Genomic DNA, 15,276 nt, shown 5'->3' on the forward strand with positions numbered 1-15,276 from the left:
TGCTTTCAGGACCTGATGAACGAGAACTCCTCTGCCAGCATGGACTACAGGAGGAATCTGACACCTGGGGTCAAGACTTGCAAGACTGATCAATCTTTATTCTGAAGTCCATTTGTTACATCATCTTAGGTCCTGTACTAACTAATGTACTGCGTAAATCCTTGGGGGCTGATTTACAATAAATTCTTATGTATCCAGAATAATTGTATAATCACATATTTTGTGCACTGGAAAATTCCACATAGGGAGAATTATTAATTTGCACTAAAACGATATAAAATTTTATTGAAATAAATTTTACCTTCAGTGATTTGCAGAACCCTTCTGGGTCTTACAGAGTCTCAAGATTATTGTTATGAATACTAAGTACAGTAAATGTGTACAAATGTTAGGGTTTGAGTAAATATATAATATACTTACAACAAACACCTGAAATTACATTTTCAAAATAAATTCCTAACACATTCTAGTTTTATTACAATTTACCTCCATTATGAAAGAAGACTATAGGATACTAAGTTGCATTTTCAAAATAAATTCCTAACACATTCTAGTTTTATTACAATTTACCTCCATTATGAAAGAAGACTATGGGATACTAAAAAGAACTTTTGTGGACTTTCTCATTGTTTGAAAACTGCATGTGGGTGCTTATTATACCATTTTGAAACAATATAAGAAATAAAATGTCACTTCTTAAACTTTTTTAATGACTGAATCTACCAAGATTTAACATATTTTATGGATGAGCCAGTTACAAAATCATTAAGAAATCACATGTTCAAAAGTGTAGATTTTATGTTTACCTGCCCCGATGACTCTCTCAATGCGAATTCTTGAGGGATCAATCTCCTTTGCAAATTCATGGACTGCTAGGGATGGGTCTTCATATGTATCTGGATCGATGTAAGTTTTAATTCCTGGGAAACGTACTGCAACAACAACAAAAAAGATTGAGTTAGTTTAAGAGTATTTAAGTAATCATCCATCTGGTGACCACTTAAAATAGGGAGTGACATTCAAGTCAGACTTGCTAGCTGTGTAACTTTTCTCTTTTTTTCCCTGCCTCAGCTCTTATTCATCACTCTCATTGTTTTGTTTTGTTTTGTTTTGTTTAATCTTTTTTTTTTTTTGAAGAGGTTTTTGTTATAGGGCGCGTGCACTCGCCAGAGAGACAGAGAGAGACAGAGAGATAGAAAGTGAGAGATCACCCCCTGGGGGGGTGGCCATGCTGCAGTCCCTTCTCCTCCATTCTCCTCTTGGGATCTTGGGTACACATGCACACACGCCTGGCATGAGTTTAAGCCACCGGGTCCGGGACTCAAACCGCAGTCGGCTACATGGGAGTCCAGCGACATAGCCATTACGCTAACTGCTGGTCCCTTTACCTCACTGTTAAAGTAAAATAACCTGGTGATTTCATAGACAGTGAACTCACAGGTCTCAGAAGACACTTTCTTTTATTTTTGTAGAAGGTTTAATTGGCTCAGTCATATACTAAAAGACCCATACATTTCACATCTGCCCTAACTCAAGAGAATGGGGAAATGAGGCATAAGTCCCACCCCACCTCCCAAATGAGCAAGTTCCAGAGTTCATCCTGGACCCTTCGTACTCTAAGGCAATAGAATTTCTTGAACTCATATCCTAGTCCTGGGCAGTGAAGAACAGACCACATGGACAGTGACAGATACTGGCCCTTTTCGGTTCTCGGAATTGCTTCTAGGGTTAGACCTCGCATAGTGCTGGACAAGACTGGCTTGCTTATCTTGCTGGTAAAGATAGGAATCCAGGGACCAACTCTGCTCGTTGGTGTGTAGCTGTGGCCCTTTCCTGGTGAAGACAGAGTGCACGCAGCCCACACGCAGTGAGGATGATGTGTAGGGATGCCTGGAAAAATGAATGTGTGGTCACGTGTTCACCTGTGAATACAGTCTGCTGTGAATAGCCCTCTTTTTGCTCATAGATTTTGGTTTTCCACTTTAGATTGATAGTTCCTAGAGGAGAGGAGATTATTTGTTATATATGTTTGCATCTTTTAAAACAACTTAGGTAGGGTTCTACAGGTACTGTAATAAGCATACATGAAGCTTCCGTGAAATACAAATTAATAGGGATGAGAGCAGTGCTAACAGTGTGGCCGACGAGATGATACTTGGTTTTCTTACTTCTTAGATTTTAAAGCCACCCTGTAACCAGAGTGAAGTGCTGTTTGGGTCTCCTTAGAAATATGTTCTTAAGGAAAAAATCTCAAAAGCAAACAAACAAAAGGTAATTAAGAGAGTTTAAAGGATGTGATGAAATGCTCATTATTAGCAATAATTGGCTTGATTAGTTCTTCTATGCTTATGGCCTTCAGTTCTGCCGACTGTCTGAGTGCTGGATGTGCACCCATGAGAAAATGAGTATTTCTCAAAATAGCACCAGAAAAGTATATTTTCAGGCATATTTAGACACTCACTCTGTAATGCTATGCTTTTCTTGACTTCTCAAAGTTTAGGTTGGAGGAAAGGAGAACAGATAGTCCGTTCCTCTAGTTCATATTCCGCATGGTATTTTTATAACTTAGTAGGCGTTATGACTTCAGATTGAGTTTAATAGACTCACAACTTGTTACTACTATTAGAAAATTAGTGGCATCTAGTTGGATATATAGTCATGTTGATTCCTACTTTAGGCACATAGATAATAAGATTATTTATTTGTTTATTTAGGTTTTTGCAATAGGGTGTGTTTGCTTGCTGGAAAGAGATAGAGAAACGGAAAGTGAAAAATCAGCTCCTTAGCGTATAGCTACACCGCAATCCCTTCTCCTTCATTCTCCTCTTGAGATTTTGGACACACATGCACAGGTACATGGCATGACTTTCGAGCTGCTTGAACTCGAACCATGGTTGACCATATAAGATCCAACCATCTTAGCCACCATGTCATTTGTGGTCTCTTTATACATGGTTTTAACAACTAAATCATTCCATTATTTACGATATACACATTTCTACAGCATAAATTTATTATTTAATATCTTTTTTTCCTTGTAAACGAAATATGTGTGGTAAAGGAAAAACAAAAAACAAAAAACAAAAAAAACCACGAAGACCAAACCCCAAGCCTAGTTCCAACTTGGAATGTCTGGGTACTAATTTAACTTATCCTTGTCTCCGTAAACATCAGTTTGCTATTGTTCTTCTGGCTCCTTGGCAGCCTCGGATTACTTTCACTATATCTTGCTGGGCCCATCTGGCTTAGTTTATGCTAAACTGCTACTTGGAAACAGATAATAAATACCTCAGGAGCACCTTTTCCCTCTGCATCTCAGTACTAAATGCCCTGCAGTGAATCTTAAGGTTGCCCAGCATAAGTAATCTGTCCAAGAGCCTGGATTCAGGCTTCTGCGTCTATTCACAGTGTTTCTAGGTCATCCCATGCTATATGTGTATTCTCTTAGTTCTGCCAGTTCGGTGAGACTCAAGTTTTACAGAAGAACGACCTGGGAGAGTTTGCTAAAAATACTTGTGTCTTGGCCCTACCCTGGATCTTCTGTGGCAGAACCTGGGGAGAGAGTGGAAAAATCAAGGGCAGATGGTCCTTAGACCGCTCTTTAAGAAACCATATGAGTGAGCCTTAGAAAACAGCACTGAGCCACTCTACTCGTGTGTCATTTTTCTTGCTCCAACACTTTTCCTCTTCTGAAGGGCAATAAAGATTGAAAGTCCTTTCTTCCTTTTGCTCAGTTTGAAATAAAAATAAATTTAAAAGGTTAAACAAGCTACTTCATATATTATCTCCATATTGTGGCTAATTAAAGGACATCCTTTTCTTGTTGATCCAGTGCCGTATGGTAAAACAAAACAAAACAAAACAAAACAAAACAAACAAACAAAAAAACTGTCTTGACAAAGCAGTTTGAAACTTGGAGATGGAAATGGAGATGGGCATTGGGGAGGAGAGGGTGGCAATTATTAAACCAACGATAGTGGTAATTAATTATAGCTTGTTTGGGAAGAGATCCTTCAAATGAACATAACCTTATAGTCAACTCAAGGATTTCAAACATATTCTAAGAGTTAAAGAGCTGTGTTTTTTTTGTTTTTTTTTTGTTTTTTTTTTTTAGTATTCATGAACTGTAAATTGACTTGTTATGTGTTTAAATGACATTCCCTACAAGAAGGGATAAGGATTCCTTAATATTTCTATGACCGATGTTTCAGTAAATAAAACCAATCCATGTTCTGGAGCCATTGTGAATAGTAAATAACTAGCCATAGTGAGTCAGCTTGTATTTGTAGCAAATTCAGTCTGTTGTGCTTTCCAGAAAACAAAATTGGGGAAAGGTAATATCATGTAATGAGAAGCAGGTGCACTTTCTACCAACAAACCTGGAAACCAGATGGAAAGTCTTAATGCTGCAAGGTTGAAAGTAAGTTTTCTTCTTTTGCTTTTTCAGTAGACCCAAGTTTAAAATGAATTTTAAACATAATCTTTTCTTTCTTTCATGAGAGAGAGCTAGAGAGAGGTACTCTCAAGAATCTGGCTCTCAAGGATACGGTCTTCCTCCCATCCTCACAGCTGTCCAACCACAGGAACATGCGAGCGCGTCCAGTGTGTGTAGCCTCTGTAGGATCCAATCCTGTGGCTCTAGTAAAACAGAGCAGCACACAGCCAACTGCACCCCCATGGCTGGGCCCTACTGTGAATTCTCTAAATGCTGAAACAGTATAAAATAATGGGAGTGTGTCACTGGACTACTTACAATGCCCATTTTGTAAGTGGTTTCTCCTCTTCTCTTCTGATTTCATTTTGGCTTTTATGTACCATTGACACCTTCAAAAAAAGATAAATAGAATCTCACTGTAAGAATTGAGAGACACAGAAATGGGCAATTATCTGTTGATCATAACATGTATGATATCTTCAACTGGGCTGGTGTGACGTTATTCATGTTGGGTAAATTCATTTTATAAGCCATAGTGATGTCAATGACTGGATGGATAAAATAAGTTTTAAAAATTTACAATATAATTTAAAAAGAAAAAGAATATGCTCGATAAGAACCAAAGCCAATGAAAATATATACACAAGAGTTCTTGTCATAAAGATCACTTTTAAAATGTCTTCATAACATAAAAAACTGCATAAAAGGTTTTGATGCATATCAAAATTAGCCCCAGATAGGAATAATACACTAACAAGTAGATTGATCCAAAGCTAGGTATTTTAGACAATATCTTATAATCACTCATACCTATCTCTTTCCTAATATGACTTACAAGAGTTAAGAGTTGGTAGAAAGCATTAAAAGACAAAATGAAAAAAATATTTCCAGTCAGAGTCTCAAAAATTTAGGCAACTGTCTCTAATTTTCAGCACTGAGCAGCATGATGGTTTTCTTTTTACTTAATATTTGAAATTTGGTAGAAGCATGTTCTGTTCTCTCTTGCAATAATTATGCTCCCATGACTTCTCAACATGAATAAATTCATCAACATCCATATGATTTGACAGTTCATCAAATTGCTAATTCCAAATGGTTAAACAGAATTTATCTGTGGTACACAATCCAATCTTTCAATGTGAATTTTGTCTCAAGTCCCAAGGCAAACTGAGTATTTATTCAGAAACATCTTACAATTTTCATAGAGTAATTTCCAATGAATGTTCTCACCAAAATGCTTAAGTGATACTGCAAAATGATTTTTTTTTATCTTATGTAATTGAAATTGTTCCCTCTAGTATGTAGAATGTTAAAGCAGTTTCTGATACCACATAAATTGGCAAACATAGAAATTGAAAGCTGAAAATAATTTAGTACAACTTTTTCTTCATCATTTAATTCTCTTTTTAAGTGGCAATCATATTCTGCCCCAGGAATCTCAGATAAAGATAAAACATTTCAGCCCATCTCTCAAGTTTATTAAGACAAACTTATTTAGCCTACGAAGATGGAAATATTTCCTCTTCAGTTTGTCACATTTATGTATTAAGGCAATATTTTCTGATCTATTATTGCAATGATTTTCCACATATGTATGTACTATTTAAATCACTGTTTATTGGCATATTCTAAAAAAAAAAAAAAAGAAGCAAACTAAGGCCTTGAGTTATCTTCTAAAAGAAATGCATAAATGCAACTTAAAAATTCTATCGGGACCAGCCCTGTAGCACAGAAGGTAAGCCTTCTGCACTGGGAGATGGATCCCTTTGGACTAACCACGGTTCAAATCAGAGTTTGAGAGCTTGAAAACCATACTGGGTGCATATGTGTGTGTATGCCCAAATCCTGGCAGGAAGGAGAGATGGAGGGAAAAGAATTATAATATGGTCATACACCCATGGGGAGTGCTTTCTTTTTCTCTCACTTTCTCCCTCTTTCTGGTGAGTACATCTGCCCTCTAGCTATAAAAACAAAACAAAACAAAACAAAACTGCATCCTCAATGTTGTTATGTACTAAATTACATTACATAATATATCATCCTAATGGTATATTATCATAATAATTTTCACATATGCATATACTCTATAATTTTTAAATGAATCTAAATAAAATATTAATGGCTATGCAGAGTTTTAAAAATGAATAAGGTAAAGCATGTTTATAATTCACTGAACTACTGTCCCTGCAGGTTCTTATTAATTATTTCTGCTTCTTTGAGACATCAGGGGTTCTAGGACAGTTGGCTTACTTTAACTGGGGTTAGCCTGAGTGTGTATTGTTTGGCTGGCATTCTTATTGCAGTTATAAACCACAACATTGGTATTGTGTATACATGTGGGTTCCAGATTGTTAAAAACAGCAATAACCAACAACTCTTCAATTATTCTTCTGTGCTTATTGATATCTAAAAGGATTTTGTTTTCAGGAATGATTTAAAGATCATTGTGATTTGTCACAAAAGTCTCAGCCAAATAGCGAGGACCCAATAAGAAATAATACTTATTCTTTAAATACTTTCACACATTATTTTTATTCACATCTCTATTGTCAGGGCCTGGTTTATGAACACCAACAACAGACTTTAAAAATCAATAATTAAAAAAAATTGCTAAACGATGTGTGCACTTTCCAGAAAGATAGAGACAGAAAGGGAGAGGTAGAAAGCACCCCACAGTGGGGTGTGGTCACACCCAAATCTCTTCTCCTCCATTTCTCCACTTTGTAGGTATCAGAGGCATGCAGCCATGCATGCTCAGAGTGGTTTTCAAGCTGCAGGGGTTGGGATTGAACTATGCCGTCACCCACATGGAATCCGGTTTCCTTTACCACCAGGTCGTGGGGATGGCTCAATGGATTTAACCTTACTAAACCTGTGCAAAAATACAGAGTTAAGGCTCAGATGTGAGAAGCCTTCTCTAGTGAGGGTTCTGTTCTAGGTCTTTTGCTATGTTAAGTTTATCACTACTTTAAATTTTCATCCATTTTACCTTAAAGTAGAGAAATACAAGATTTTCAAAATCAATTAATGTACCTAGTATAGACTGTTTAAATATTAGCAGATAAATATATTTTTAACCAAGTTTATGAAGAACTTTTATATAAATTGTTCTATGGCTTATTTTTAAGAAAAACCCCTTTTGGGGGGCCAGAAGGAGGAATGGTGGTTAAGGCTCTGGACTGCCACATGGCTGACACTCGACTCCCACATGTGGTTTGAGTCTCAGATATGATGGTTTGAAAATCACGCTCAGCATATGTATACACATGCCCAAAATCCCAAGGGAGGATGGGAGAGAAGAGACTGTGGAGTGGCCATCTCACCTGGGGGTGATTTCTCATTTTCTCTCTCTGTCTCTGTTAAGCACATGTGCCCTATGGCCAAAACATTTTAAAAAATCCCTTTTATCATGTAATTTGATTTTTAAAAAACCCAGAAATACCTTAGCAGTACAAATTTAGCATCACAGCTTTCATGTTGCTTTTATCAAGTGTTCGGATGCTTTCCATATTTATGAACCTATTGATACAGAGAACTAAAGATGGTTATTTTGCCACAAGAAGTTCACTGTTGGCACCAGCAGATGGCGAAATGGTTACATCACTGGACTCACAAAGTTGACCATGGTTCAAGTCCAGGACCCAAAGGCTTAAAAGTCATGCCAGACACGTGTGCATGCATGCCCAATTCCAAGTGGAGAATGGAGGAGAAGGGACTGTGGTGTGGCCACCCCCTTTGGAGAGTGATTTCTCACTTTCTGTCTCTCTGTCTCTGTCTTTCTGGAGAGCGCATGTGTCCTGTAGCAAAAATCTCTCTAAAAAAAAAAAGAGAGAAAAGAAAGAAGTTCACTCTCAGACCCGACTCTGCCAGCGCCCCTCTCTATCTCAGGCCAGCCTTGTTACATTTAAAAGTGTTTGAGTATACCAGGTATCAAAAGAGTGGTATTCACAAATGTCGGAAATAATCTGGCGTGCTTCAATTACCTCCCAGTGATTAAGAAGAACAGCGTGAGGATGACAAGCAGAGTGAACCCTCCAACGGCTGCGGTGGCAATCACCAGGATCTGCCCTTGCTCTGCTGCCAGGTCAGAAGCTGAAACACAGATACAACAGTAAAATTCCCCTGGGAGAATTGCACTATCGACATGATTATAACTCAAAATTTAGTATACTCTTGAAAAGGCACTAACATACCCTGTAAACAAACTGAATATATTTGGCCTTTAGTTTAGTGTTTGGCATATAAGATACAAACCCAAAATAAGCAAGCTTTGCCCAAGGGCTAAAGAATTGAGGATATAACCACAACATAAACCTTTCTTCTTTTTTTTTTTTAAACAAAAATATCAGTAATGTAGATGGATTCTTGGTACTTAACATTTTAAGATTTAGTATATGTTGCAAATTAAATTAGCAGATAGACAAATTGATTTTGTTTTATATAACTGCTCATTTTTTAGAATTATTTATTTAATTTTATTTATTCACTCGCTTATTTTAATTTGACGAGAGAGAGAGAGAGAGAGAGAGAGAGAGAGAGAAAGAGAGAGAAAGGAAGTGAGAAAGCAAGTCACCAGGTCCAGGACTATGTGGGGGTGTCTAGCACCTTAACTACCACACCACCTGCTGGTCCCCTATAACTGCTCATTTTATTGCCTTTTTTTAGCCCTTACTATTGTTATTATTTTATTATGCTCATTTTAAAAAAAAACATTCAACACTATACATCATTTGGTTTGTAAAGAGAATTTATCCAGCATGAAATACTTCTTAGACCAGTCCAGTTGAGAATACTATACATGTTATCATCAACAGGTGATAAACCATTTCTGTGTCCCACTAAAATCATGCCTCTCTATTTATTCTCATGTTATCCTTTTCTATACTCTTCCCTTCTCCCCCCACTCCAATTTTATTGCCTTTTAAATGCATTGTAAATAGACCAGGCTTTACAGACTGTTTTTGGTGTCTGTTTCCTCAAAGTGGAAAGAGTATTATATAATAATTCCCTTTAAAAATGATCTCCTTTAAATTGTGTAGAACTTAATTCAAACATTAAAGTTATAAATTTCCACCACCACAGAAAAAGGATATACCTTAATAGATGATTATATATTTTATTAGTAATAATTGAAAAAATTATATTTAAAAGCTTCTTTTTATTAAAATTATGAAAGACCAGCTAACCTATGGTAACAACATATCACTTCTTTCACTGACAAAACAAAATCGTATGGGCTATGTGTTTCACTAACATTCCAGGGAAATTTTAAAGTATAGTAGTTCAATTAATTATTTAGTGCTTATCATTTTCTGTATTACTGAAGCTTTAATCAGATATAATTTTGGATGAAATGGGCAACTGCTTAATAATAGAATAAGGAATCTGAATCACAGAGACATTAAACATTTTGCTCAAGTGCATGTAGAGGATTTGAGCTTATTTTAAAAGAATAATTTATAATTGTATTCATTATTATTATTTTTAATTTGCTTTAGGGCACATGTGGTCACCAGAGACAGTGAGAAGTGAGAAGCGAGCTGTCAAGTCCAGGACTCGAACTGCAGCTGGTCATGTGGGATTCTAGTGCCTTAACAACTATACCACCTGCTGGCCCCAAGCTTCTAGATTTTTAAAAAATTAATTAATTAATTAATTAATTAAAATTTGACCAGATAGGGACAGACTGAGAGAGAGTGAGAGGAAGAGAGAGAGAGAGAGAATGTGAGATTGAGAGGGAGAGTGAGAAAAGCAAGGCACCAGGTCAGGGACTTGAACCACAGTCAGCCATGTGGAAATCCAGCACCCTTAGCCACCATGCCACCTGCTGGTCCCCAAGCTTCTGGATTTTTAAAATGTCTCCTTCCTATAGTATAACTTACAGAATAATTAGATCAACTATAAATATCATAAAATATTAACTCAACCAGCCCCTTTAATATTCCTTAACTTGAATAAAGTTTTTTTTTTTTATTTCGATTACTAGGGGAAATAAATAGTGTCTACTAATCTCATAGTTAGAGGAAGAAGACTGAACCAAATAAAGTATATAATGAAAAAGAAAACTGTATAATTCTCTACCATGGTAATTTATTAAGTTAAGGCTTCTTGATTTCTCCTACTTCCATAAATTTACTTCCATAGGAGTAGATTTTATTTTTTCTGGAAATTAACTATGGTGCCTACTGTGTGCAAATTTATAGCCTCGATAACATCCCCATAAAAATTATCGATCTCTTAAGAAATACTCAACCCTAAATGTTATGGTAAAGTCAGTAAGAAACCAATCATAGTCTTTAAGAGATTTTTAAGGAAATCTAAATGTAAATAAAAAGAAAAGCTGTCCAGTTTCCAGTAAAAGAAATTTATTAAACTTTGGAATTAGATTTTGTCATTGTGATTTAATCAAGATATTTTCAGGCAATCTATTACAGTGTTGATTTTTAGCTCATAATCTGTGTGGAGACAAGTTAAATAGTTGCATCTTATCCAATAAATAATGTACTGACATATTTTATTAGCTCTTCACTGAATTTCTTAATCTTTAAAATAACACCGATATCATGGAAATTAATGTTGTGCTCTAAAATGTCACATGTCTTCATTGAAAATAACAAATTGTAAGAAATAGATATTATAGAAAACAACATTAACTTTTTTGAAGATAGAGAAGATGGCATTTAAAAAGAAAACATTATTTACTTAGGAAACTGTAGCATTTCTAAAATACATAATCTAGTTCTAGAGTTTTGAACCTACAGTATCTATTTTCCCAAGGACTAAGTTAGCCAATAATTTTTTGAGACAATGTATTCAAAGTTCAGATGAAAACTGTTATGGAATTGGGTGACTTTTGAAAATTAGATTACTTTGCTATAAAAATTGTGTTGTTGGACTTGACTTAAATAATTAGGTTGTAAACTTCCAGTTTTATTAATATGTCTCTTTTTGCACACTTGTGATTACATATTTATAAACTTTGCTCCAATTAAAATTTTAATTGCATAGCAGAATATTAAGTTGCAACACTGTGAAAAATGTGGATTCCTACATAATTTTTTCTTAAATTTCTGCACCAGGGATCCTAAGCACTCCTCTGTAGAGAATAAAATGTGTAAATATACAAGTCACTTACAAATAAAAGTGTTCAATGAGACATTGTTATATGGGAGTAAAATGTTATAAATGATAAGGAAAATATCATCTGCATCCACAGAAACACTCAATATTTAATGACAAACTCTGTGCCTAACACTATGTTGAGAACTTTGTCAAATTTATCTTCACAATGGTCTTGCTAGGTAGATACTGCTAGCATTCCTAGTTTTGGTGGTTATATTACTTGCCTGAGGGCACACATCTTGCACAGAGGAAATCTGGCAATGCAACTCTGATTTGCCTGCCTTCAAGCCAAAGCGATTGTCTCTATTTTAAACCACAATTTTCATTAAGAGGAAAGCTGGCTAGATCCAGCTTTTTTGATTGTCCTAGAACACTTGATCTTGGATTCCTATCTGTGAAATACGAATGTTGAACTAAAGATTCTTGTCACAATCTTTCAGAGCAATTTTATTATACTATTGTGTTATCATTAAGCTTATACTCAAGTATTGGGGGAAAAAAGATCTGCCATATGGAAATGAAAAGAACGGTCAGGACTTGTGCCATAGTTCTTGCTCCTGACTGGAATAATTTCTGCCTTTACTCATAGTAGTGCTGGTTGATCACAGAGCTGACTTCATCTCAGAATAAACGCTGAAGCCCTTCACTTGTTAACAAGGTTTCTCCAAATGGCTCTAGCATATGTCTCCATATTTGTCTGTTCTCTAACCACACCATACTGAATTTCTTTTAGTTCCTTGAATGAGCCAAACTCTTTCTCTAATGGTCAATTCCCCGTCCCTCTTCCTTCAGGAATATCACATCATTTGGGCAATTTTTGTTTTAGATTTCATTAGATTCCCATATAGATGTTTTCACAGACCTTAAACTGCTTCTACTAATAAAACTATAATGTTTTGGGCCATCAGGTGAGGTGGAGGTTAAGGTGCTGGATCTCACATGGCTAGCTATACGGTTTGAGTCCTGGATCTGATAGCTTGAAAATTTAATCAGGGTTGTGTGCATGCCCCAAATCCCAAGAGGAGACTGGAGGAGAAGGGACTGCAGCGTGACTGCCTCCCTAGGGGGTGATTTCTCACATTCTCTCTCACTTTCTTTCTTTCTCATGTGTGCATGCACCCTATGGCAACAAGTACAAAACAACAAACAAAACTACAATGTTTTATTAAAAGTACTTTTGTTTTGGTAATTGTCTTTTCGATTGGACTATAAATTGCACGAGGGCAGCAGCTTTATTTACTATAGTATGCACATTGGGCTGAATGTTGTCATCCTCACGTACCCTCCAACCCCTGGAAAACGTGTAAGGTTCTCCACCCTCCTGGATTAGCCAGGTGGTTTGAATCCCCTTACAAGGGACAAAAGGGAAGACAAAAAGACCTTGTAAAGACAGATGCAGATATTAAATTATGCAGCTACAAGCCCAAGAATGTTCGGAAGTACCTGAAACTGGGAGAAACCAGGAAGAGTCTCATTTAGAGCCTTTAGAAGAAGCATACTCTGGGCTTGCAGAGCTGTGATCTGTTGTTTTAAGCCACCTCGTTTGAAGTGATTATTAGAACAGCCATGAGAAACAAATACAGTATCCAATCAGCTGGTCTTTAGTAGCTCAATAAATGTTTCTTTGGGTGAATAAATAAAACAATTATAGATGATTCTGGTCAGAATAAGTTAGATTAACCTCAAGATATTCCACATCCCCATACTCCTCTTGATATGTGAAGATTTCTCCTGAACATAGCTACACAGTGTATGTCAAGAGAGTGTACTCAACACTAATTTAGTCAAAATAATCCAATTATTCTTTTTGTTTAGTGACAGGGTTTCCTAGAAGGCAAGAAATACTAGAAAATTTAAACTTCTACCTTTTAGCACAGTTATTGAGTAGATGTTTGGTAAATGTGAATCTAAGGTTAAGAACATATTAGTCCATTCAACAAACATCTGTTGAACAATCCTAACAGGTCAAACACTGAGATAGACGCTGGACACAGTGATGCAGAAAACAGACACAATTACTCTTTGTGGATATACAGTACCATGGAGGAAGATAGATACTAAACAAAAAACTGTAAGAGTAATTGCTACTACAAAAGTGAAATTGTAATGTGCTGGCAGAAAATAAGTAGCCCTTGGCCCCGAGTCAGCTAACTGGGGAGACTGGGATATAGAAAAAGGAGGAAGAGAGTTTCCTTGGCTGGAGGCCTCAGTGGCTCGGTTCATTTGAATGCATTCCAGTAAGAACGGTTTGGTTCAACCTAGAGGTAATCCACATTTCCACACTCCCCTTGATATGTGAGGAAGAGTCACCTTAGACAATGTACTGAGACAAATAAATAAGTAAACCTTCCAAATTATTTACTAAATGGATTCCAAAAAAAATAGTATAGCTATAAATTCCTCTGCTATGAAAATTTGTAGAACTATCTATTCATTTTTTTTTCAGTTTCAAGAAGGTTATTTCTAATTCTGTGGGAGAAGATGTATCTATAATTTACTCATATAAGTAGCACCTATAAAAAGCAAACTTGTCCTTACAAAGGACCACGGTGAAATCCTTGGTAAGAAATAAAAATTCTTTATGTCTAGCTGATTGAAAATCTTTCTTTGCTGAATGGAATGAGAGTGTATTCTTAGAAAATGGTAAATATATTAACATGATATATTTCATTTTATGGTTTGGAAAGAAGTATACTTCCTTAAAAGGAAGCAATTATCCAAAAAGTGCACAATTGCTACTGACCAAAAACTTAGCACCCAGCCAGTGCTTGGCATAAGTTGGGATGACATTATAAAAATGAGACTTGCTTTAGATGTTTCTATTTTAAGGAGGAAAAAAGTGAAGTTCTAAGAATCAAAATAATTTACAAACATAGATTTCAAAAAATAGATTTCACGCCTTTAGGAAAATATGAGAAAAAGCAATCTGGCTATTTTACCCAAAGAATTTTCTCCTATTGAGGCATATGATTTTTTTCTCACTGTAATCAAGATTATTCTAGTTTATATTTACATTTCAAAGTAAAATCTGTTATTTGTATTCTCTGTCATTTCTATGTAATAGCTTTTTAAAGTTAACTCTTTTCTGTTACAACTATCTTTTTGAAGTTATTGAAGACAGTGGTTACATGTTTTTTTTTTTGAATAAAGTATTCTCAAAAAATGCTGCCTAGTGAAATAAATTGTCTTCATCATTTCACCAAATTGATTTTTTTTTAAAAGCGCAGCAGAGATCTCAGTAAAGCAATAGTTGAACGGTACTCAGGAAATTAATTTTAAGATTTATTGACAACAAATACAGGAAAATTCTCCCTTCAGTTAATACACAGCAATTGGGACTAGCTTAACCTCATGCAAATGAAATGTGTGTGTGTGTGTGTGTGTGTGTGTGTATGTATGCATAGCTTTGAAAAATTCATGGCAAAGGCATATTATGAAAAAGCTGTGCATGGTTTTAAAAAATTTTGCACCAAAATAAACTTGTACTTTAGTTTCCTTCATGTATAACAATATACAATCTTGTAACAATATATGAAGGAGACTAATTAATCTACACAATAAAATGTTGTATATTTATGTTTACATAAACTTAAGAGTATGAGGTACAGATGAAATCTGAAGAATCGCTTCTCCTAGGTGGACATAACTTTGTGACTTTGTAGATGATATGACTATTATTTTGGTCACCTAGACTCAAAAGCTGGGGCCATCTTAACTCT

At 35.7% G+C, this 15,276-nt stretch overlaps 1 protein-coding gene across 1 annotated transcript in view; it reads right to left on the bottom strand.

Moving 5' to 3' along the window:
- EPHA6 (EPH receptor A6) overlaps positions 1-15,276 on the bottom strand; it is a 983,118-nt gene that overhangs the window by 281,827 nt on the left and 686,015 nt on the right. The window contains exons 9-11 of the mRNA XM_027769481.1: positions 8,419-8,527; positions 4,754-4,824; positions 807-932 (exon numbers count right to left, since the gene is read on the bottom strand). Coding sequence (XP_027625282.1) covers positions 807-932; positions 4,754-4,824; positions 8,419-8,527 — 306 coding nt within the window. The remainder of the gene's footprint in view (positions 1-806; positions 933-4,753; positions 4,825-8,418; positions 8,528-15,276) is intronic.

The sequence above is a fragment of the Tupaia chinensis genome, unplaced genomic scaffold, assembly GCF_000334495.1.
Source record: "Tupaia chinensis unplaced genomic scaffold, TupChi_1.0 Scaffold149851_1, whole genome shotgun sequence".
NCBI lineage: Eukaryota > Metazoa > Chordata > Mammalia > Scandentia > Tupaiidae > Tupaia > Tupaia belangeri.